The 24,374-nt window shown below is 39.8% G+C and overlaps 1 protein-coding gene across 1 annotated transcript in view; it reads right to left on the reverse strand.

Annotated features, from left to right (window-relative positions):
• Window positions 1-554: 554 nt before the first annotated feature.
• The window catches only part of UBE3D (ubiquitin protein ligase E3D), a 1,088,056-nt gene continuing 1,064,236 nt past the window's right edge, over window positions 555-24,374 (reverse strand). Inside the window, exon 10 of the mRNA XM_044073342.1 lies at window positions 555-1,299. Coding sequence (XP_043929277.1) covers window positions 1,279-1,299 — 21 coding nt within the window. The 3' untranslated portion in view covers window positions 555-1,278. The remainder of the gene's footprint in view (window positions 1,300-24,374) is intronic.

Genomic DNA, 24,374 nt, shown 5'->3' on the forward strand with positions numbered 1-24,374 from the left:
AAAAAAAAACAGAGCGGCTACAGCTACCACCAAGAAAAATCACCAGGATACTGATTTATGTACTGAAGACAAATGATCTGGCCTTCTCTCTTCCAGGACATCACAGTGATATCAAACCAACACATATTAAGCATAGGACCCTAAAAGTATATATGCTAAACAGTACAACTATGACAATGTCATAAAAGACCCACCTGCTGTAGTGGAGGTAGGTAGCATGTTAAGAGAGGCTGAAGCCGAAAGTATCCCATAACTTGGTTACAACCAACAAAGCCTAGTCAATGAACTGAATTCATGGCATTACATGTAATATGTCATTTGTTATGATTGTGTAACAGGATAAAGAAGACCATAAAAAAAAAAAAAAATCAGCAAACAAAAATTAAGCAGAAAACTCAGATACATTCAAAAGTTGTGCAGTGCATTTTTAATAATTAAAAATAACAAATAAGTAAAAAAAAATAAAAATAATACCAGCAGAAGGCAGAATTTTATCAAAAAAAACTACCCTTCACATTTTCCAGACAAAAGAAAAGCACTGTATTTATCTAAGATGATTTCTCTTCAGATACCTTTATTGGAAATCGGTATAAACAACAAACAGCTGATACATGAAAAAGGAAATTGTATACACAACTGTGCAAATGTGAAGAACAATACACTTAAATGAAAAACTATTCTATAAAACATAACCTCACTCCAGATTTGTCTGCCTCTTCACTGGAATCAGTGATTGCAGCGGTTTGCTCTCCACTGACCAGTTTAAGTGACTAGTTCTAAATAAGCGAAACTGTGGTTAGCTTTTAGCTTAAGATGCAGTCTTTTGAACCTGGCAAATTAGTTCCTTTGAAAACTTTTTAGTCCAAGGCTTGATAAAAAAAATGTTTTAATAAAACATATGAACAGTGAACCAGCCAACATATTGTTGTATGACTCCGTAAAATATTTTTCCTCTGATTTATGAAGAGCTGCAGTTGAAAATTATGGACACAATGTCTGTGAATGCACAAAGTCATTCTGATTGTATGGTTAGAAAAATTATATTTCAAGTTCACCTGAATTGTTATTTTGCTTTTCTTCTGTTGACAGCAAATGACTTCTCCAAAATGAAGACCTACGATATGCCTCAAATGCAGTTCACGTCTAGCATGCAGACTGTCTTAATAGGATTCATTCGTATGAGAAAGCTAATTACTAGAGACCTCAGACATCACAACAAAATTGTTTTAGTAATTGTCCTCTTGGTGTTAATAATCTGGACCCAGATGTCTGCATTTTTTAAAGTCTTAGAAAGGCCACCTAGAAATAAAAAGAGAAAGGAAAAAAAATAAGAATTGAGCTTTTCTTCACAAGGCACGCCTACTTGTATTTAGCTTGTCTAACCCTAAGCTTCACATGCCTATCACGTTGCATTTTTTTCCTCAGTTTACATCACTGTTCATTAGTTTGCCACATAGTAGTGAATCGAGATTTCATAACTAGATCCAGTCGAACAACTGGCTGAAGTAATTTATTAGTTCTGAAATAACTTCAGTTAAGACACCCATACCGTGTTACTTTTTTATGTTTAGCATTAACAACAACAGGAGGGTTCACTCAAATTTGAATGCGTAAACCATTGTTTTTCTTTATTTGTAAGGAATCACACAATATGCCTGCCTATACTCATGGTGTATTTTACTTTCTTCCAGTATTAAAGACCACATAATTAAGTTGCTGGTCTGACTGCTGCAAGTTGCTGAACATATAATTTTGTAGGGAAGCAGCACCTTTGTAAGTACTTATACACGCTTTACAGAATATCTGAAAACAGGTAGAAACTTGTTTAACATTAGAAATGTTTCAAAATTAAAAGAAAAAAAAACTGAAAAACATGGTATGCAGTTAAACATGGACAATTATTTTGCTCAGTCTAACACTAAAAGAAAGCACATTTTACATAACTAGACAGTGTTGTTGGAAAATGAAAATACATATTTGTTACCTTTGTGCTGACTATCAAATATATAACTATCACAACAGAAGTCTAGCTATTACAAGATGTACAATTTTACATCAACAAAGTATTTTACATCTCCCATAGCCATTGCACACTAGTTTCTGCAACTGATACCCCAGAAAGATTTTACAGTGACAGTACATTTGTATAATGCAGTTACTGTAACCACTGATGACTGAAGAGTCCTTGTCTTCACAGGGCTAAACGGGTTCAGCTAACAACCAGTCCTGGCAAAGTTTTTACTTAAGCAGTGATGAGATACTGCGTGACTAGCTGCAAACAAAGTATGGAAGCCCTGCTTAGCTTCTTTGGGTTTTTAGCAGCAGAATCATGAGCTACAAACAGTGCTCCCAGAACCTACAGACAAAAATATGACGACAATCCACCACTGATAATCAAAAAAGCAGACGTCATAACAGATCAACCTATACCACCCCCTATGGTTATTGTGGCAAACAAAACTGCCTCCCTCTGGGGAAAAACACTGCACCATCATAGTCTCTATATCATCATCAACCCCTCCCCTTTTCCCATCTTCTACATGAGGTTGGGGTGTCGTGTTGTCACCATCTCTCTCAATTCAGTGCTATTCTCCTACATTCTTTGACATTCATGCTTGACTGTCACAGATCTCTCTCACACTCCATGCATCTCTTTGCTGGATGCCCTCATTTCTTCTTGCCTTCTTGTCTGTCCCAAATCTTCAGCAGATTGCCTTCTGTTTTTCTGCACATGTGCCCGAACCATCATAATCTGTTCTCTTTGATTTTCTCTGCAACTGGAGCTACTTTGGTTTCTGCACTAATGTTCTTATTTCTTTGTCTCTCTCTCAGTGTGCATCCTATCACCCATCTCAGGAACATCATTTCCATCACCTCTAGCTTCCTCAAATGCTCTACCTTTACTGCTCAGATTTCTGTACCATACAGCAGTACTGGTCACACCGTTTTGTACACCTTAATTTTCAGCGTCTTTAGAATTCTTCTGTCTTCCCCTACCCCTAACACTCTAAGCCAGTTGGCTGCAGCTCCTCTTTCTCTAACTTTGAACTTCTCAATCAGACTTTCCTTCACCTCAACCAATCCTCATGGATACCTGAGGCTGTTAACCTGTTACACTACTTTCCCTTCTATCTCATCTCTCAGCTTCTTCTGATTTCCTCCTTTGTGCTGCCATTACAATGATATTATCTGTACTCGGTTTCATCCCATATACCTTCAATTTTGCATTCTATTCCCCTATCCTTTGGTAAAGTTCTTGCTCAGAGTCTGTCTGAAATGCCACATCAACTGCATACAGCAACTTTGTTGATCTGTCCTCTCTGACCTGATTGACAATTTAGCCCATCACCAGTATGAACAGCAGTGGGCTCAGAGCTGAACCCTGATGCACACCCAGTCTTAATGGCAACCCCCACTGAGAGTCTAAACACTGTTTGCATTGAATTCTATCATTAGCCTGCATTCATTCTACCAGTGTTTATGGAACGTCTTTTGGGACCCTGTTATATGCTTTCTCTAGGTCTAAGAATGCCCAGTTGCACTCTTTCCTCATCTCTAGCTGCTTATTTATAAATTTATTTGATGTTTGTTGACCGGGTCAAGAACCCATTTTCAGAGGAAGCCCGGGGAGAAAAAATTCAGCAAGATTGACATGTTAAAAAATAAAAAATAAATATATAAAATACGGTGAAAATTTACATAGAAACTTCTGTAGGGTACAAAAGTTGACAGTAAATATACAAATTCAGCAAGATTCACAAAGTTAAAAAATAAATCATAAAGATATAAAATACAGTGAAAAATTACAGAGAAACTTCTGTAGAGTACATAATTTTACAGCATAAAGGTACGGTGAGCACTTCATTTATGTGTTGGTGTATAGCTTACAGTGAGAAAAAGGTAGTACTGCTGACTTTAGGCAGTTGTTGTTGATTTCTAGTAGAGATTGCCACCCAGAAGTACACTAGTTTAATTCAGTTTGTTTATCTATAATCACAGTTCCTATGGTGGGCTGATTGTACAGATTATAATGCAAATTTGAGTAGTTAGAAAGGATGTCTACAGTGTTCTTTTAGGTAGACTTGGAGGAGGGCTTTAGAGAAGGGGAAAACACACAGTGTAAAAGTTATCTGAACTTCATAAGTCAATACTAGGAGGATGGTGGGAAGTGTAGAGAGTTTAAGGAGTTGGAGGTAGGGTGGAGTAACTTGGTAAAGTAGGTTTGCCAATTTTTTTTTGGGAATTGCTTCTCAATTATCTGTCTCACTGAAAACATTGGCTTGATTGTGCTACATCCTGATCTGAATCTGAACTGCTCATCTCTCATCTTACTTTCTGTTCTGCCTATTTATTTATCAATCACCCTCTCCAGAACTTGGATGCAGTGTGATAGGAGTTTGATACCCCTGTACTTCCCACAACTGTGGATGCCCCCTTTAGTCCTGTACACTAACACTAGTATGCTTATTCTCCAGTCATCTGGAATACTCCTTTCCCTCCATATGGCTATGAGTACACTCAAGAGCCGTCTGCCCACTATCTCACCCAACATTTTGATCATATGATCTGTGACCTTAACTGAGCCTGCTACTTTCCCGACTTGATTTTCCTTAGTGATGTTTTTTCTTCCATGGTGGGCTCCAATTTTTTTCCATTGCAGGCTGTCTGAGGCAGTACAACTTCTGTGAGGTTTTCTTCATTCAGAAGCTGTTGGAAGTACTCCTCCTATCTGCCTTTGATTTCATGTGGACTGGGGAGTAGTGCATTGCTGGCATCCATTATAAAGGGTATCTTGACTATCTTATTTATCTTTTTGTTTGACTTATAACCTGACAGAGTTTCTTTGCAACATCACCCAAGTTACTTTCCAGAAGCTAGTAGAGTGCCGCTGATGCCTTGTTCTTTCATAGGATCACAGGAGATTACTAGACTATCGACCTGGAGGCCATTTTAAGTGTAGCCGTTTCAACCCAATGTAATACAGGAGAGGTACTGGTCAATAACCAAGACTGCATTTGGTTATACTACATATGTATGTGTGTGTGTGTGTGTGTGTGTGTGTGTATATATATATATATATATATACATATATATATATATATATATATATATATATATATATATATATATATATACATATATGCGCGAGTCTATATAAATCTGTCTCTTTATCTGTGTTTATGTATACAGATGTACACACACCCATATGTGTGTTGGTGGCTTTATACATACATACATGCATGCACACACCCATACACTGGCATGCAGGAGGTATTTTGACTAAGGTGACAGTATAGCTGCTCCTAACAGCATCCTTGTCACTGACCCTTTATTGCTATTGCTTGTTTTGCAAGTCACACTCTTTTCCATTTGTTATACGCCAGTTGACAAGACTATTAAAAGTGTGACCCAAGTAACAGAGTATTCTTGCCTTCAGTCATCTAAACTTTTAGAGATGAATGTTACTGCAACTCTTCTCTTAACCTCTTTGTTAGTCAACCAGTACTCATTTTTAGCCTGGTCTGTCTTTTCTGTCTCCCACTTTTTTTCTATACTCCTTTCTTTTGACAACTTCCTGGACTTCTGCAAGCTATGTGCAAAGGAATGACCATCACACTTTGTCATCCTGTAATCAGGACCTGCTGCAGACCCATGGTTGATTTACCCTACTGTCATGACTTGACACAGAAAAAACAAGGATATAAATCTGTTGTCAACAGCTACTCAACTCAGCCATCAGACTATGTTATTCTTGCAAATAAGGCCTTTTCCTGCAAAAAGTCTAATGCATCGTAGGGTATAAAAGAATAACTATTGTTCATTTTTCCTTGAATTTTTCCAATTTCTGATGCATAAAATCAACAGTAATTTACTATTTTACAATTTATCTGAGTGGTGGGCAGGTCCTTCAATCTTTTTTAGCAATGATTTGGGTCAAACTTGGCAGGAGTAATTCACAGATGGCGAATTCAAAGACTAGAAAGTTATAGCATTGCACTGTAATATATATTGAGTACACACAGTTGAGTATACACAGTTCCTACAGGCTAAACCGCAGTGGTAGCTTTGTCACCTCACAGCAAGAGGTTCTCCCATTCGATTCTCAGCTGGAGCGCCTTCTGCGTGGAGTCTGCATGTCCTCCCCGTGGTCGAGTGGCGTTCGAAAGACATGCGTGAATGGGCATGCATTCGTTGAAGGTTGGGTGTCAGGCTGGCACCTCGGCACCATAAAAATCTACTGCCAATCATTAGCGGACCGGAATTCCGATCTGGCAACCCCTAACCGGGAAAAGCCAAAAGAAGAACAAGAACATACACAGTTCCTGCATAGACACTGTTATGCATGGACCCTGACATTCACAAAGACAATGCCCAGAACAGCAAATGTATTCTGAACACTATTTTAGTGTTCTATCTACTACCACGATCCAAATAACTAAATGGTGTTACTTCCTGAGGGATCGTGGTCACTGTTTTACTTTGTTAAATGGTACACAGAAGCACATGGTATGTTAATACATACCAGGCACTGCTACCTTTGGGACTAGAAGTAGCTCTGTGCAGTTTGATAGTCTACACATCACTTCTGTGTAAAATACTCAGCTGCCTTACATATCAGCTCTGCATGCCACAAACATGAATAGCTGTGATTCATGACTGAACAGTAGTCATTCAACATGCAGGTGGCACTGGGGTCATTATCACACTGTGGTAATGAGGGGATCTAGTGAAGTGTGATCTCCCATTGGTGGGAGACTGCCTCTATTATTGAGGTGGGACAAGGTAGTATATGGTATCAAGTTTGCCTGCACTGTACTGTATAGGACTCCATTAACAGTAAGGATTTTCTGCCATTTAGCAGAGATGCAGACAGGTTTAAAATTGTATCACGACTAGTACATTGCTTAGTGCTGTCTGTTGAGCAATATACTAGCATAAGAGAGCATTGATGCAGCAATGGCTGTTACACTAGTTGACTGCATGGTGCTCAAGTGCCATAGTGTATGCTAAAATGTTGCCACATTTGTGAATACTGCATGATCAAGAATGGGCCATTAGCTTAGGGGATTCACAGTTTGGATGCAATTGTGCAGGATTGTATTAGAGGTCTTGCATGATCTTGCTTTACTGTATTAGAGAGGTTCATACCTCTCAACCTGGAATCATCACAAATCTGGACAAGGCCCATGAAAAATAGGTACAAATCTGTATGCTGATTAACATTAATTTGCATACATAATTGCTTAACCCCACCCACTCCAATGGAACTGTGGGATACCAACTTTCAAACGCAAACTGAAGAACAGACAACCAAAATATGTCACCAGAGTCCCCCAGCAGCCATTCCAATGTCCCATTACCTGACAATTTCTACCCATTTACCATAAACACTAATGTGTGCATAGCATACTGCTTTACTTCTACAATGATTTGGATTTTATTTGTACATTTTGCAGCAAAAGAATGCACAAACACTAACAGACATCTCCTAAACAAGCATAATGAAAATAGACTTGGCATTAAAGCTTCTCTGTCCTTGAAACTCACAGTCATTGAAATAGCATTGAAACCCACACACCACATCCAAAGAAAATGCATCTGGCCAGTGGTGGATAGATTACCTTTGGGCTGTTTTCAAATCATTGGCCACTTGCACACAAAACAAGAAACATACATGTGTTCTTTTCTTTGATACACCTTCCTGACTTTATTTATATTCCTTGTATAATACAGCTGACCCTACACAAAAATAAGCTTTAAATTACTTTATGACTTGTTTTTCAACAAAGCACCATTCACACAGCTTTTCACTCACATAAGCACTTCAATTCTTCCCTAATGCTCAGCAACTCAGTGAACAGGCACTGGCTATCTACCTATCTCAGACCATTCCACCTATCTTACCATCTGTTAACTGTCTCTTCAAAATCACATTCTAAAACTCATACAGAAAGGAAGTATCATGAATCTAGTATTTGTTCAACAAACAGATTTAAAACAAGTCTGTGGTCTATTCTGTATTTTTCATGAGAAACATTCATTGCAGCGAGGTACCTTAGTTCAGCAAACCACTTTGTGTGTGCTTATCATGAAGTGAGTAGTGTGCATTTATTAATTTGTTGGAACTTCCTGTTGCACATCCCATATCCTTCTGCATTTACAGACAGTGATTATGGCATCATATGCCAACCACAGACATATCTGGATGGTGGAGTTACCATTTTTGAAATACACTAATTGTTTATAGCTCTTAGCAACTGTCTGCAGTACATTTATAATATATCATAACATTTCTGGGTTACTTAGTTCTTGCATTTTACAGCTGTTATGTTTGTACTGCATGGCAAACTTATGTGAATTAAATGATTAGAATACTGTTTATTCAAAGCTGCTAACCTCTGCGACCTTCCTGTACCACACACACACACACACACACGTTTTTTTCCTGTTATATATTGGAGCCTTTCTTGTTGTATTATGGTCCGGTGAGCCCTTGCTCCCTAGTACTTGTTTATTACCTTGAGGACTTATAATTGGAGTATCTCACTCAGCATCAACAATATACAATACAAGCAGTCTTCAGCTCTCTGGAAATACATGACATAGTTCTGCCCTGCAAGCCATCTACTACTTGTATTGGCATTTCTATATAATTAAGCTGTTTTTCTTGTCTGTATTCATATTGACCTCTTGTTGGGGTGCTTACATGAGCTTTTGTTACAACTTCCTAAATAGTAAAACCTCGTCATTTCCTCTTTCTTAAATATTGTTGATATTTATTATTCAGGACACTAGTTGGTCCTAGCAATGAGAAGTATATTTACTTGGGCTATTTGTATAACCCATTTTAAATTTAAAATTTCATTCTACAACTTTCAATATTTTTTACTTTGTGTTTTCTGACCTTCTGGTCTCACAAAACAGTCTAACATTAATTCAGTGTAAGTACATATATGTGGCTATCTGCTAAGCTCAAGGTGGGGCCTTGTGCCTTAACCAAACATATACCTCCTTCTACAGAGCTATAAACTTTACCACCAACACAAACAACAAGCACACAAACATAATCAGTCATCCCCCCCAACACACCCACACACCCACACCCACACCCACACCCACACACACACACCAAACCTGCTTGCCCCAAAATGCGGGATGCGGCTGCTATAAAACAGTCCTGCTGGCTGAAATAAATCCACTCCTGGCTGCTTGTTGCTCACTCTTGCAGCTGCTATACCCAACTCCAAAATGGTCCTGCTCACTGAAATAAATCCACGGCTGCTATAAAACAGTCCTGCAGCTGCTCGCTGAAATAAATCCACTCCTGCTTGTTGCTCGCTCTTGCAGCTGCTATATCCAAATCCAAAACGGTCCAATAAATGCATAATACATGTTGCTGCTGCTAATATGATCCAAATGTTTCCCACTTGCCAGAAATGATGATGTGAGCTCAAGGAGCTCAATTCTGACTGGCTGATGGCCCTGACGGAGCTGACGTCATCGCGCACCTGATGACGTCAGCTCTGACAGCACGAACTTTGAAAAAATTAATAAAACTAAAAGAAAAAAAATCGGAAATGAAGGGGTGCCACTCGGAATCGTGGCACCCCTTTATTTGGACCCGAAAACTCGGTAAAAAACGAGTAAATCGGTATGGTTGAGAGGTCTGGAGAGGTTTATGAAACAGTAAAAGCTTTGTATGCAGAAAAGAGACCTTTGCACTTTCATAAACCCCACAGAAACAAAACTGTGAGGAGTGGATCATTCGAGCATTCAGTTGAGTCATTGTACTGACTCACTACATACATACACAGATGTATACACATGTGCATATGTTAATGTTTATGTGAATCAGACAATAAGTTACATTTTCTGTATTTTTAAATGCTGTAGCAAAACTGCACTTTACTAGTGGAGTCAGACATGCACTCAGAGATTGTGATGCTTACTGTGTCTCAGGGCTACTAATTCATACAAAGTGGTGGAAAAGGCTAGTATCTTGATGTCTTGTTTTGGAAGTTTTATAAGAAAATCTGGAATCAGCACTGAGCTATTAACAATTGTAAGTCATATCGAAGGTCAGAATGACCTCTAGAAAATAAACTATAACAGTTACAACACATTCAATTTAAAATAAAAGTGCAGCTACCTGTTCTTTTCAGAATAACAGATATAAAAGCTATCAACAACATGGCACTTAAGGCCTAAAATGAAAATATATTTTTGCATAAAGGGATATTTTCATTCTTTTTAAATATTTTGGCATAAAATGACACTAAAATAACTTTTTTTTTTTTTTTACAATTATTCAAGATGCAGCTGCTGTGTTGTCTTTGTAGCTAGAAGCACAATCTAAAGAATTTTTAATGGAAAGCACTATATTATTATTATTATTATAGCACTATATATTCCACTATAATACTTGGAAAGCTTTATGAGAATAATTCCAGTCATTCTGAAAAATAAAACTTATTTTATAGAAAGGGAGCAAAAATAGCTAGAAAACAGTCAGCAGTTTGGGGTCAAGACCGAGTCTCCTGAGAAACAGTTTAAAAGCTGTGATGTGGCGTGTGTTTTAGTCGAAGCCATGCTCTAAGTGGGAACATTATTTTTCCACCAACCCAAGCTTCTGCTTAACTTGCTCCCTTAGTAGTTTTTACAGTCTAGGTATCTGTTTACAACAGAGAGGATTATGATCGGCTCGCCAATCATAAACTGCTTATTATGTGTTCGAGACATGGATGCCAAGAAGTTCTCCTCAAGAGCAATGAGTTTTGCTGGTTTTCAAGCCATAAAACTCTTAATGGACGCTCTCACAAAGGCAGTGTAATGCTGTACATCATGTTTACACTTATCTTTCATGCCTATAGCTAACTACGATGTGGTAAGGGTCTTTGCCTATAGTTAATTAGACATGGTGTAGTTTAAGAGAGTCGTACTGTTCGACCAATCTTGAGGTGTAATTGGGTTTAATGAAGATGGATACACCTCCTCCTTTGGTTCTTTCACACTCATTTTAAGGTCCGAACATGTGGAAAGTATTGCTTTGAAACCATGTCTCAATGATTGCACAGGAGTCAGCATCTTCCAAGGTGAAGAGTGCAGTTTCCTGTTTAGACTTCTAGCATTAAGCAGCAGGACCTTGAGTTTATCTTGAGAAGATTTTGTTATGTCAGACATTTTGTTGTTTTGACCTTACCTAAAAAAGGCACTATGGGATAGGCAAGCGCCTTTGTCAGTATCCAAAATCCTAGAGGAGACAGGTGCAGAACATCTCTGGCAAATTAGGCTAGCCCATTGACCATGTCTTCTCAGGTTGACAGACAGTGCACCCCCATGGACTGACAGCAGAAGCTAAGCCAGTTGTTGAAGTTGATAATTTTTTGTTTGTATTGTGGAATCATCCTGGATGAAGGTAGAATGCTGCTTAGGGACAGGGTCATGCCTGCCTGGGATACATAATCTGAGAGTTCAGGCGTATCCTTCATATATTCCAGAGATATATCTCAAGTCATCCACCCCAACATGGTTTATGACGGAATCATAACAGAACTTGTTGTTGAGTGACCTGAGTGCATGTGTGACTCGATGGATCCTGGCACCTGACAGGCAGCTGACCGTGACCCTCTCCTTGTCCAGCCTAGTGAGGGGAATATCAGTGTGTTTCACTATGGAGTCGCCAATGACTAAAATATTAGGCTTTGACGGGTTTTTCCTTAGGGGCTTATTTGCTTAGGCACTGGTGTGTGTTATTATATGTACTGGTGTCTATTTCCATTGTAGTGTTTGCACGTGGTTTACATTTGGGACATCTCTGATCTTTCGTTAGGCTTCTAGTGATTACCCCTGCGTATGTGGGTTTATGTATCGTTCCTTATTTTGAGTGAGAGGTGAAGTGTGTGTATTCTGGCAACCTGTTTGACATTCAGATTGTCATTATATAAGGGTATTTCCTCCAATTTCATAGTGTAATTACATCTCTCACATAAGGTATATGTTTGTTTTAGGAGTAAGTGGTTGTCAGTATACATGAGACAATTACGACTTTGCTTCAGGATGGCCATGTCAATCAGGCTGGCCGGAGAAATGATGGGAAATTGCCCATCCATTATAGATTTTTATGTATGTATTATTGGGGAAGGGAGTGGGCTAGTTTGCCAGATTTTGTGCTAGCATTACCAAAGGGGTTTATTCTAGTGAAGGCTAGGGATGATAAGTATGGCAATGGTGCTCAGTGCGCAGATGAATTGCCTATAGCACAGCAGGGGAAACTTGGGAGGTTCTACTGGCAGTTGTCTAGTGAAAAAGTATGTTTCAAGATTTTTGCGTCTGTACAGGGCACAGCAAACTCCCGCTGTATGAAGCGCAGCAATGCACAAATGACAGGCTTAAATACAAGTGACAATAAACACTTTTAAATGTAGTTGCCAAAAGCACACAATGAACCTTCCCCCAGCAATCCCCAACTCAGACAAAGCTCGTTCCACACACTTTTGCCGTAAGGGTGCAGGGAAGCCTTTCCTAATGTAAGATGGTTGGTCTAGTGCTCAAGTGCATCAGTTATAGTCTAAATTCGGCAGATTTGAAAATAGGCTATGCTATTTGGGCTAACAGTGCAGTTAAATCAAGTGCAGAAAATGATGCAGTCACAAAGAACAAAAACAGAAATAATGCAGCAATTACAAAAAAAAATGAGTATGAAAAGTGCAGTACAGTATCAAAATATACTTATTTTTTTGTTTTTAGCCTTGGAAGCCTTGCATATCAGTAGAAACACTCTGGACCTCAAGCAAAAGACGCCAAATGTACAGCAGCTCCGGTTAAATGTGAGGCAAAAATGCACTTTTTCAATATAAGCACAAGGAAAGGTAAATACATAATTCACGATATCAACAGTAGTGTAGAAAGTGAGTAGCTTATCAAGCTCCAATTTACAGTAGGAGTGGGCAGCTTAAAATCACCAGGTTTAAAAAGCAGATCAACAAAGGGAAGGGTGGCTGGGAAAAACTAGCAGGGAATCACCAACAGTGCTTTAGTTTATGCAGACTTCCAATCTTTTTCGCAAAAAGACAAAGACCCATAAATTCACTGTGTATTTAAGTATCACTCAAGAAACAATTTAAGCAATGAAAAAATGTGAAATGTGCAGCCTAGATAATTTAAGTGTCTATCTCTCACTCAGAACAAAAATACCACGCCAAACAGATTTCTTGAAACAGAAAACAAAATGAAGCAGGTAAAACAGAAAGCAGCTCTATCGCTCACAGACGCACACAAAAAATAATAATACGTTTACTTTTCCTCACTCTGCAGGGAATCACCAGCAGTGCTTTAATTTTTACAGGCATAAAATCTTTTCAGTTTAAAAAAATATGGAAAAATGAATACTTTCAACATTTTATAAAGATCTTTTACAAGACATCTACATATTTCTAACTACTGCTAAAAGTTAATGTCATCATTCTCAACATATTTATTAATTTATGGGATTGACAGCATCACCACCTAAGTTTTTCACTGATATATTTAGGAATGCTTCTTCCTAGTGTCAAATGTAAATTGATATAAAGGGCGGGAAATTAAGGTATATAAGTGTGTTTAATTGATTACTGGTTGTTCTGATGAAACCTACGTTTTGTAGGTGAAAGCGCTCAACAACCTGTTGTTTTTACTAGTCAATAAACAAGTGGTTTTATTCAAAGATTGGATCCTGTCACAGTTTTTTTCTTCTTGGAATTAATTTGTGGTTACAGTCGTTGGGATAGTGTTTGGATTCCTTGAAGTGTTTGTTCGTAGTGTCAAATGTAGCTTTATTTTACAGATTCTATCATCATATTTTCCTGTCTTCCTCAACCCTAACTTAGAATCTTAAGTTCATGCAACTAAACTCGGACCTTCAAATGTAGCTTTATTTTACAGATTCTAATATTATCATATTTCCTGTCTTCCCCAACCCAACTTAGAATCTTAGTTCATGCAACTAAACTATGACCTTTCAGAGCAGTATGCAGCTTAATTAAAAAATATTCAGTGTACTACATTGCTATTCGAAAAAAAAAAAGATCTGCATACATTCCAAAGTACACAAGGATATACAGACCCAAATACAGGTGCAAGTTTAAAACTTCACCACATGTTGTATGCCCTGTTTGGTGGATAAAAGTACATATTCTTAGTCTCTTTTCATGATTTTGTACATTCTTCAGCACTTCTGACTTTTTAACAAATGACACATTAGGTTTTTGGCTGTTTGGATGTTTAACATAGCTTACTCATGGGACAGTGCTCAAAATTGAAGCACAAGGCAGACTTATGCAACTACAGATTTTCAGCTTTGACTGACATTTTTCTCTGCCCAGATTTTACTATGCAAGTGCTTGGATAGATTTTCAAGACATCTTTTGTAAAGAATGCTAGACACTTAGGATTTACTGCAGATTTCACTAAATCGTTTTGAGAAGTGTACCCACATGAACCCTTGAATTATAGGGGTAGATTTTAAGAGTTTCCTAGCACAGACAAATCTGATAAACAAACCTTATAACAATCAATTTAAATCAGAGAATCTTTTTTTCCAGACAGAGTGAGTCCCAGCTTAGGAACTTTTAAACTTTTTCAAAGAGAATGGTCTAATTCACTTGTGGCTACAAAACTCTATGAAAATAAGTCAACAGCAGGCCTTAAACCTTTGAAAACATCATTGCCAATCAATAAATCATCTCCCTACTCACTGGTGACGTACACAGGATGGCTCACTTCCATTTTCCAAACATTAGTTTTAGCTGTATCTTATCTACAGTTGGTTGCTCTTCTCTTATTCGATCTATAAACTGTAAGTCATAAGGAAAAAATCTGCAACTCTTTAAATTTTCGCTGCTCTGGTCAGCTGGGCACAGAAGCTCTTAGACATCACAGTCATTTCATCTACAACCTCCAAAGGCTGTTTCCACATTTATGTCGAAGTAAAACCTATTTTCCCCTAAAGGGTTAAGTTGCCTATGTAAAATGTGCTCTAACCTATGTTTTGCTACATGACAGTATCATCACTACTTGCAACAGAAGTTTTAGAGAGTCACCTTTACAGACTGTGCTCTCTGCTACCTTTAACTTTGAATGCAGTAACTGCATATGAAGCATTTACAGTAGCAGTATCGGAGGATATAGGATAATATAGTCATTCACCAAGGGAAATATGTTTTTTAAATAGAGATAAGTATGGTAGGTACCAAAGATCCAGAAGAAAAATGGGAAGCTGTAAAGGTCAAAACAAAAAAGCCAGCACCAAGTGTTATTGCAGAATCAGTTTAATTTCAAAATAGCATCATACCGGTTTTGGCACACTTGCCTTCCTCAGTGAATACCAATGCTTACAAAACCATATGTTTATATATTAGTCCACCCACACTTCCTGTTGTGACATTTCCTGAAATTCAATTAATAAATTAATTAACATATAAAACAGTATAGTATAAACCTAAGTTATAAATGATCATTTAAGCCCGGTGAAAACAAACCACCTAATTTGACAATCCAATATTTCTCCTTATTATTCAAGATAGAATGCCAGCCTAATTTATCAGACCAATCGCCCTGTATCCTATCAATCACTGTAAAGGAAAAGTGGGCAGTGGGATGGGTAATTTTGTGTTTGTATAAGGCATTACTCAACCATTTGTTACAGATGTCACTGTAATGTTCTGACATCCGAATCTATAGGGGACGTGATGTTTGTCCAATATAGAAAGATGAACAAGTACAGGTAGCCAGATATATAACCCAATCTGATCCGCAGTTCCCAAAACATTGTATGTCAAACACCCTGCCTGAATTTTTACTTTTGAATTGTTTAGATTTGACTATATATTTACAGAAGGAACAATGTCCACATGGAAATGTCCCCAAGAGTTTGTCCCCTGTAATAGTCAATTGATGACACCTAGACAATCCACTACTACACTTTTTATAATGTGCAAAATGTGAGCCCAATGTTTTGCCCCTACGGTATGAAAATAGGCACTGATCCCCTAAAGTATGATTCAAGTCTTCACTTGCCATTAGAATATTTAGATATTTAGAATGTTTAGATACTATATCCTTGATAAGATGAATATTCCTACTGTAGGTGGTTATAAATCTGATCCGCTGTGATTCCACTGTATGGGTCCTATCCTTATAGGAAAGTAGCTGTGATCTATCCTGAGCAGATGCAAACTGGCTAGCAGGTTGAATATCCCATTGTCGATAACCCCGGACCTGAAACCTGTGTGTCATATCCTGTTGAAGGGTGGCAAAATCCTCCTTTTCAGAACAAATCCACCTAATACGCAAAAACTGGGATTTTGGTATACTCCGTATGGTATGGTGTGGGTGCAAACTAGTAGCATATAGCAAGTTGTTATATTGGGGATATTTCCTGTACACACTGGTGACGAGAGACCCATCTTGTTGTTTAGACACTGTAACATCCAAAAGGTTAATACAGTGCATATCAAAGTTCAGTGTAAATTCAATACCCCATTTGTTTTCATTTAAGTATTGAACAAACTCAGCTAAATATTGTTGGTCAGCATGCCACAACATCCAACAATCATCAAGGTACCTCCTCCAGATGTCCATCTCATTGAAATATAAATTATGAGTGGTGTCATATATGAGATGTTCCTCAAGATACCCCATGAATATATCAGCATAAATAGGGGCAAATGAGGACCTCATTGCAGCACCTCTGGTTTGCCAATAACATTCCCTATTGAAATAAAAAACATTCTTCGTTAACACATGTTCAGCCATGCAAAGTAATAGAGTGTTAAATCCAGCTGAATAAAGATCAGCCTTCTCCAACCAATAATGGAGCGCCACTAGTCCTGCCCAATGGGGAATGTTAGTATAGAGCGTTTTTACATCCAGTGTACACAACAGCCATGTTGGTTCTAATTGTGTTTCTTATATAATCCTGAGAAATTCAGTGATATCTTGGATACGTGCTCATACATGTTTGAGTAAAGGTTTAAGATAATATGTTAGAAAATCTGAAAGCGGTTCCGTCAGAGATCCTATACCAGATACAATTGGTCTTCCCGGGGGCTTATCCAGACTCTTGTGTATCTTTGGTAAAATATATAAAATTTGTTTTTGTGGATCATGCACCATAAGTTGGCGCAACATGGACTCTTGTATAATACCTTCCTCAACTGCTAAGTTGAGAAATGTATCTATCTCTTTCTTAAAATTGGGTGTAGGGTCTAAGGTCATGTGCATATAGTGCTGAGGGTTGGATACTTGGCCATTTCCATCTGCCAGATAATAATCTGTATTCATTATGACAACAGCCCCACCCTTATCCGCAGTAGTAATCACAATATTGGTATTATTTTTGAGTTCAGTAAGAGCCTTTTGTTCCCCAACTGTAAGATTATGGTGCAACAGAGTGGAATCACACAACCTAAAATGCAGATCTTTGAGAACCGCCTGCTGAAAGACACCAACATATTTACTGATAGGAGGCAAGAATCCAGATTTACCAAACCTAAATTCTGTAGATCTTTAAGAAAATTCACTGGAACCAAAAAACATCTTTAGATTTAATCTACGGCAAAAATCCAGGACATCATTCACTATTATATTCTCATCAATGACAAAACCAGAAACATAGCTGAGACCTTTGTTAAGCAATTTCTTTTGATTGTCAGTTAACTGGACAGAGGAGATATTATGGATGTTAAAATCAAACTCTAATGTATTAGCAACGTTTGGAGAAGTCGCTCTATTGTACCTACGTTTGTGTTTCCTCCCACCCCTATGCCTGCTGATTCTAAAGGGTGGTCACTATTTCTAGGTTTCTTTGGTATGGGTGAGGCCTGTGTGTTGGGATAATCTATGTCAGTGGCAGATGACTCATCCCCCGAAGTACTACTAGGCTGTGAGGCCATTTTCTTCAAGATAGATCTGGGTCTTTTTCTCCTGGAAGCAGTGTAAATGGAATCCCCACTATCAGAATGTAATGAGCAAGGAAAATGTTGGTGAACGTCAGATAAGCGTCTACAAAAATAAGGATGACCTGCCAATATCAAATGAAATTACCTCCAAACCCATAAAAGTACAGTTTTGTACCTACCATAAATGTAGATGTTCGAGTGCTAATACAGCTGCAGTCATAACAGATGGGTTCTCCTGCCATCAGGCGGGTCCTCGGTCGGCCGAATTCCAAAGTCTAGGTCCGGCGTCGGTTGTCGTCGCTTCTTCCCTGACGTCAGTGCGACAGGGGTATAAAAGAACCAGCCGACGCCATTTTCTTCAGTTTTTCTTGCCCCAGATGTCAGGTGCCCCCAGAAGGAAGGCAATACATAAATTTGTGTAATAAAGCAATGCCATATAATCAAAAAACAGTAGTGCAAGAAAATACACCATGAATGAATACCCCAATCAGGTTGTATGAGGAGGTGTTAGCCAACAGGCCTGTCCCAAGAGGGGAAGGAGGGAGGGAAACCTGGACTGCAGCTGTATTAGCACTCGAACATCTACATTTATGGTAGGTACAAAACTGTACTATGTTCATCGTGCATACAGCTGCAGTCATAACAGATGGGTAGAATCCCAAAGCTAAGAAAGGGGTGGTAGGCACTAGGTGGAACTAGGAGGAGCCAGAATGCCCTGCAAGACTGCAGTGGCAAAGCCTGCTCTAGATTTGGAGTATAATGGAAGGTGGTAGTGCTTGGAGAAGGTATGCACAGAACTCCAAGTGGCTGCTTCCAAAATATCTTTGGTAGGAACTCCTCTGAGGAAAGCTGCAGAGGTAGCCGTGGCCCTTGTGGAGTGAGATCTGATGCCTGTAGGTACAGTTTTGCCATGAAAAGAATAACAAAGGCGTATGCAGTGGGCTATCCATTTTGAGATTGTCTGTTTGGAAATTGGCTTCCTTGAGCTCCTATAGCATAGGACACAAAGAGCTGTTCTGATTTTCTGAAAGGCTTTGTTCTGTCCAAATAATAACGCAGTTGTCTGTGGATGTCCAAGGAATGTAGTAATCTCTCCCCTTTGTTTTGAGGATTAGGATAAAAGGTAGGTAAGTGTATAGCCTGATTCAAAGCTACCCTGGATACCACTTTTGGCATAAAGGACGGGTTGGTTCGTAAGGAAACTCTGTCCTGATGGAAGATGATAAAAGGCTGCACAGCCATGAGAGCTTGTAGTTCCGATACCCTACGAGCTGAGGTAATAGCCAGAAGGAAAGCTGTTTTCCAGGATAAATATTGCAAATCTGTTGAGGCAGCTGGCTCAAAAGGAGGCAAGGTCAGCTTTTCTAGAATGAAATTGAGATCCCAAGCAGGTATTGGTTGTTTCCTTGGGGGTTTTAGATTCTTAGCCCCTCTGAGGAACTGTCTTAAGAGGGGGTGAGAGAATAATGGTGGATCAGTGTTGTATTCTGCAGAAATGGCTGAGGCATGGATTTTGATGGAGGAGAATGAAAGTCCACTGCTTAGCAGCTCAGCTAGATACTGTAATATTTGAGGTAAATTCAGTTTTCCAGGATTCTGGCCCTTTTTCTCATTCCAGGCACAAAACCGTTTCCATTTTGCGGAGTAAGCTTTTCTAGTAGACGGCCTTCTGGCCTCCAAAATGACATCCTGCACCTCCTTGGAGAGTAGGGTCTGTTGTGATGTTAAGGAATCTTCCATGCGGCTAGATTTAGTGTTTTCAGCTGACTGTGAAGAGTTTTGAAGCTGTGCTGAGTCAGAAGAAGAGGCATTAGAGGCAGGGTCCATGGTGGGGAATGCGTCAGGCTCCTCAGGAGTGGGTACCAGTGTTGTCTTGGCCAGTCTGGAGCAATGAGAATCATCTTTGGTCTGTCTGCTCTGGTTTTTAATAGAACTTTGGGCAGCAGAGGAAGAGGTGGGAAGGCATAAACTGTCATTGTTGTCCAACTGAAAGAGAGAGCGTCCACTCTCCAGGCCTTTGGATGAAAAATCCTTGAGCAGAATTTTGTCAATTGGTGATTTTTGTGGGAGGCAAAGAGATCTATGTCTGGCCTTCCCCATGCTTGAATTATCTCTGTAAAAACTTGAGGATGCAACTTCCATTCATGTGGATCTGTTATATTTCTGCTTAGGTTGTCTGCCAGCGTGTTTTCCTTGCCTGGCAAGTACTGTGCTTGAAGTTCGATTTGTAAGTCCAGAGCCATGTTCCAAAGTGACATGGCCAGCCTGCATAGGGGGTATGAATGGGTTCCTCCCTGTTTGTTTATGTACCACATTACTGTGGTGTTGTCTGTCCTTATCAATAGTTGACCTGGATGCAGAAGGTCTTTGAAAGCTATAATAGCATTTATTACTGCTAGCATTTCCTTTTGATTGATGTGAAGGTGCTTTTCTTTTTGGGATCATTTGCCCTGAATGCACAGATTTGTCATGTGCGCCCCCACAGGCGTAGTCCGAGGCATCTTTTGTGATGACTTGATTTGCTTGAGGCTTGCTGAATGGGAGACCTGCATTTGTTTGGCATGCTTGAGCCCACCAAAGAAATTCCTTTTGAAGACATGGAATTAGTGGTATTATTGTTTCCAAACTGTGGCTGTGTTGAGACCATAGGTTTTTCAGGTACCATTGAAGTTTCCTCATATGCAGCTTTGCACATGGGATTAGTAAGATGCAAGATGCCATGAATCCCAGAGCCTGCAGGATTTTCCTTGCAGTCAGCCTGGTGAAATTTGCTAGTGTTCTGAAGTATTGAGTTAGTTGCCCCTGCTTCTCTGGCGTGAGGTAGGCCACCTGGGTGTTTGCGTCCAAGTTGGCACCCAGGAAAATTATTTTCCGAGAGGGTATTAGCCTAGATTTCTTTTTGTTGACTGTGTATCCCAGGGAATTCAACAACATTATTACATAAGCCAGATGTTTCAGAAGTATGTGCTTGCTGTCCGCTTGGATCAGGCAGTCGTCCAAATAGGGGTATATTTGTATCCCTTGAAGTCTGCAGTAGGCAATTACTGATGCCAGGCATTTCGTGAATACTCTGGGCGCAGTAGATAAGCCAAAGGGCAATGCAGAGAATTGATAATGGGTTGAACCTGCAAGAAATCTGAGGTATCTTCTGCAATTTTGCCTGATTAGGACATGCAGGTATGTCTCCTTGAGGTCCAATGTTACCAGCCAAGACTCCTTGCCCAGCATGGGAAGAAGCTGCTGTAAAGTGAGCATCTTGAATTTTGGTACGAGTAAAAATGTGTTTAGGATGGATAGATCCAAAATAGGTCTCCAATCTTTTCCCTTCCTTGGTACCAGAAATAGTCTGGAATAAAAACCTTGACCTTGTTCGTGAGTAGGTACCTCTTGAATAGCTTTCATGTCTATGAGATCTGAAATTTGTCTTTGTGCCTCTGCCCTTTGATTGTGTGGCAGGTTTGGCATGCCTCTCATTTTTGGAAGGGTGTGAAAATGGAATCTGTAGCCTCTGTTTATAATGTCCAGGATCCATTTGTCTTTTGTGACAATATGCCAATTTTTGAAAATAATGCCAGTTTTCCACCTAAGGGTGCTGCCATTTGAGCCTTGCTTGGCATGCAAAGGGGAAAGTCATTGGGCTTGTTTTCTGAATGGCTGTGAACTATCCTCACCACCTCTTTGTGTAGGAGCTTGCCATTGTCTGCCTCTAAACGATCCTTGGGATTGCCCTCTGCCCCTCGGGCGCCTGTATCTACCTCTTTGGGGTCTGTCCGTGGCTGGAAAGGACCAATTTTTGGAAGGCCAATTTCTACTGAAACGTGGGGGTTGTACCTGTAGAAAATCTTTCACTGTTTGCATTGATTTAGCCTTTTCCTCCATTTTCTTTAATACCTCCTCAGCATTAGCACCAAATAATACATCCTTTTGTAGAGGGGCATCTAGTAATTTAGCTTTGACATGATCTGGTAAGGTTTGTTCCTTGAGCCAGGCATGTCTACGTATGACTGATTCTGTAACAGCAGCTCTACATGAGGCCTCTAGAGCATCAAAACCACATTGCAAGGTATGTTTACCCACTTGTTCTGCACTATGCATCAAATCCTGCAACTCCTTCAAGTCTGGTTGTTCAGGTTGTGACATTTTACTTCTCAATTGTGATAACAGAAACTGTTGGTACTTTAGCATATGGAACTGGCAGTTTAATGCCCTCATAGTTAAGGTGGCCGAGGTATATACCTTTTTTCCCCACCTTTCTAAGGATCTGGAATCTCTCTCGGAAGGTAATGGATTTTTAGCAGTGGAGGCCTTAATTCCCTTGGGGCCCTGTGAGATAGTTTCTGGGTCAGCAGCATGGCTTTTGTATAGAAATTGGTGTGAGTCAGGAACCCGGTAGTACCTGTCAGGCTTGACTGGGGCTGGAGGTAAAGAATCCGGGTTAAAGCAGGCCTCCGAGCACACATCATCTAGTATGTCCAAGACAGGAGGTATAGCCAGAGGCCTGTGCTGAGGTAGCAAGAGAAATTCCCTAAGCCTTTTCTTGGAATCTGAGTACTCTTGGCCTTCCCAGTGGAAGTGTTCCCTTACGGTATGCAAGGTTTCCCCAAATGAGTAATCCTCTGGGGGGGATACAGAGGGAATGGACTCCTCTGCATCAGAATCTTCAAAAGGGGAGTAAGAATGTTCCTGTTCATCAGAGTGCTCTGATATAATGGAGGCCTGATCAGAGGATGGATTCTTCCTCCACTCTGGGCCTTTTGTCCGGGAGGGGGGTTGAGAACCCCTGATAAGAGTAATTAAATCCTCAGCCATTTTAAGCATCTGTTTTTTAGGCATGGGGCCTGGAGATGGGCCCTGTGTAGCTTGTCTCTTTGAATGCATGGCTGCTTTAGACTTAGTGAAAGCCTTGATGGAAAAAGAAGAGGAAGGTCTGAAGACACCTTGAGAGGAGGCAAACCTGTCTACATTTTGAGATTCACCACCAAGAGTGGCTTCGGTATCTGTAGTCGGGGTGTGGGCCGAGGAGCCTGAGACCTCGGGCACAGAAGACACCACCAATGAAGTGTCGTCGGTAGTCAAGGGCTGCGTAGGCGCCTCACTGAGAACCGGACCACCTGTAGTCGGCTTTGGCGTGGTGTCGGTAGAGGCCGCGGACCTCGTGTGTCGGTTCTTATCTTTGCGCTTTTTAAACAAAACTGGAGTCGGAGTATCCGACGACATAATATAGTTAAATTTTTTGCCAAAATAATGCTGGGCGAACTCCGCCCGACGCTTAATGGTGCGTTTGTTGAATGTAGCACAAAAACGACAGACCCAGACGTCGTGGTCTGGGCCTAAAGAAGGAATACAGAGGGAATGAAAATCCTTATGTGGTATTTGCTTCCCACATGAAATACAATTATTAACTTTGTCTGACATCGGTCTGAGGCAAGAAAAGTTTCCCCAACGGGGTACTTAGCTTTCAAGAAGACTTCGGTTGCAAAATTTTCGTAATTTCAGGAGCTGGCCGACTGGAACTTGCGAACTGCTTCTGCTTCGGGCACCGCGCGGCAAGAAAGACTGAAGAAAATGGCGTTGGCTGGTTCTTTTATAACCCCTGTCGCACTGATGTCAGGGAAGAAGCGACGACAACCGACGCCGGACCTAGACTTTGGAATTCGGCCGACCGAGGACCTGCCTGACGGCAGGAGAACCCATCTGTTATGACTGCAGCTGTATGCACGATGAACATCAGAATAATACTGTCAGATGCTAGATATTCCAACAGGACTTCACAGGTTAAATATTACATTACATATCATGACTGATCAGCCACACCAATATATACCTAAGCAAAGTGTTGGTGAATGTCAAATAAACATCTACAAAAATATAATGCTTACATTAAAGCGTGCAGATTGTGTGCAATGTTACCCACTCCTTGACAGACAGTGCCATCTTACAAGATTACTTTGTTAACACTGGTGGCACTATATGACAAAAGTGAATACCTTGATGGCTGCAGCAGAATTCAGCAAAAGGCCTTCATTCTTATTCTTGTTACAACAGCAGCTGTTAATGTACTTTTCTGCTCAATATACTTCCCAACTGTCCAGAGTTTTCACAAAATGTCCAAATGTTTGCCTCAAAATTTTGGTCTGTTCCTCATAACATTTGTAGTTTCTGGCAGATATCTGAGTATTGAAAGCCACAAAATAATGACACTCATTTTGCTTCAGACTTCATATCCTTCAGAAAAATGCATGGTAACACAAATCCTGTTATTCTAGCAAATTTCTAAGATTATAAGAGTAATATTTAAAATCTATCAATTTTTAGCCCGTTGTCCCTCCATCATTTCTGGCTATGTCCAGGTTACTTGCACCAAGAGGTTCAGACGTATACTGCCCTAACTTGATGAACACTGTAACTACAAGAAAAAGGGAGTTATATGTAATCAAT

The sequence above is a fragment of the Protopterus annectens genome, chromosome 1.part1, assembly GCF_019279795.1.
Source record: "Protopterus annectens isolate FY-2018-M chromosome 1.part1, PAN1.0, whole genome shotgun sequence".
Classification (NCBI taxonomy): domain Eukaryota; kingdom Metazoa; phylum Chordata; order Ceratodontiformes; family Protopteridae; genus Protopterus; species Protopterus annectens.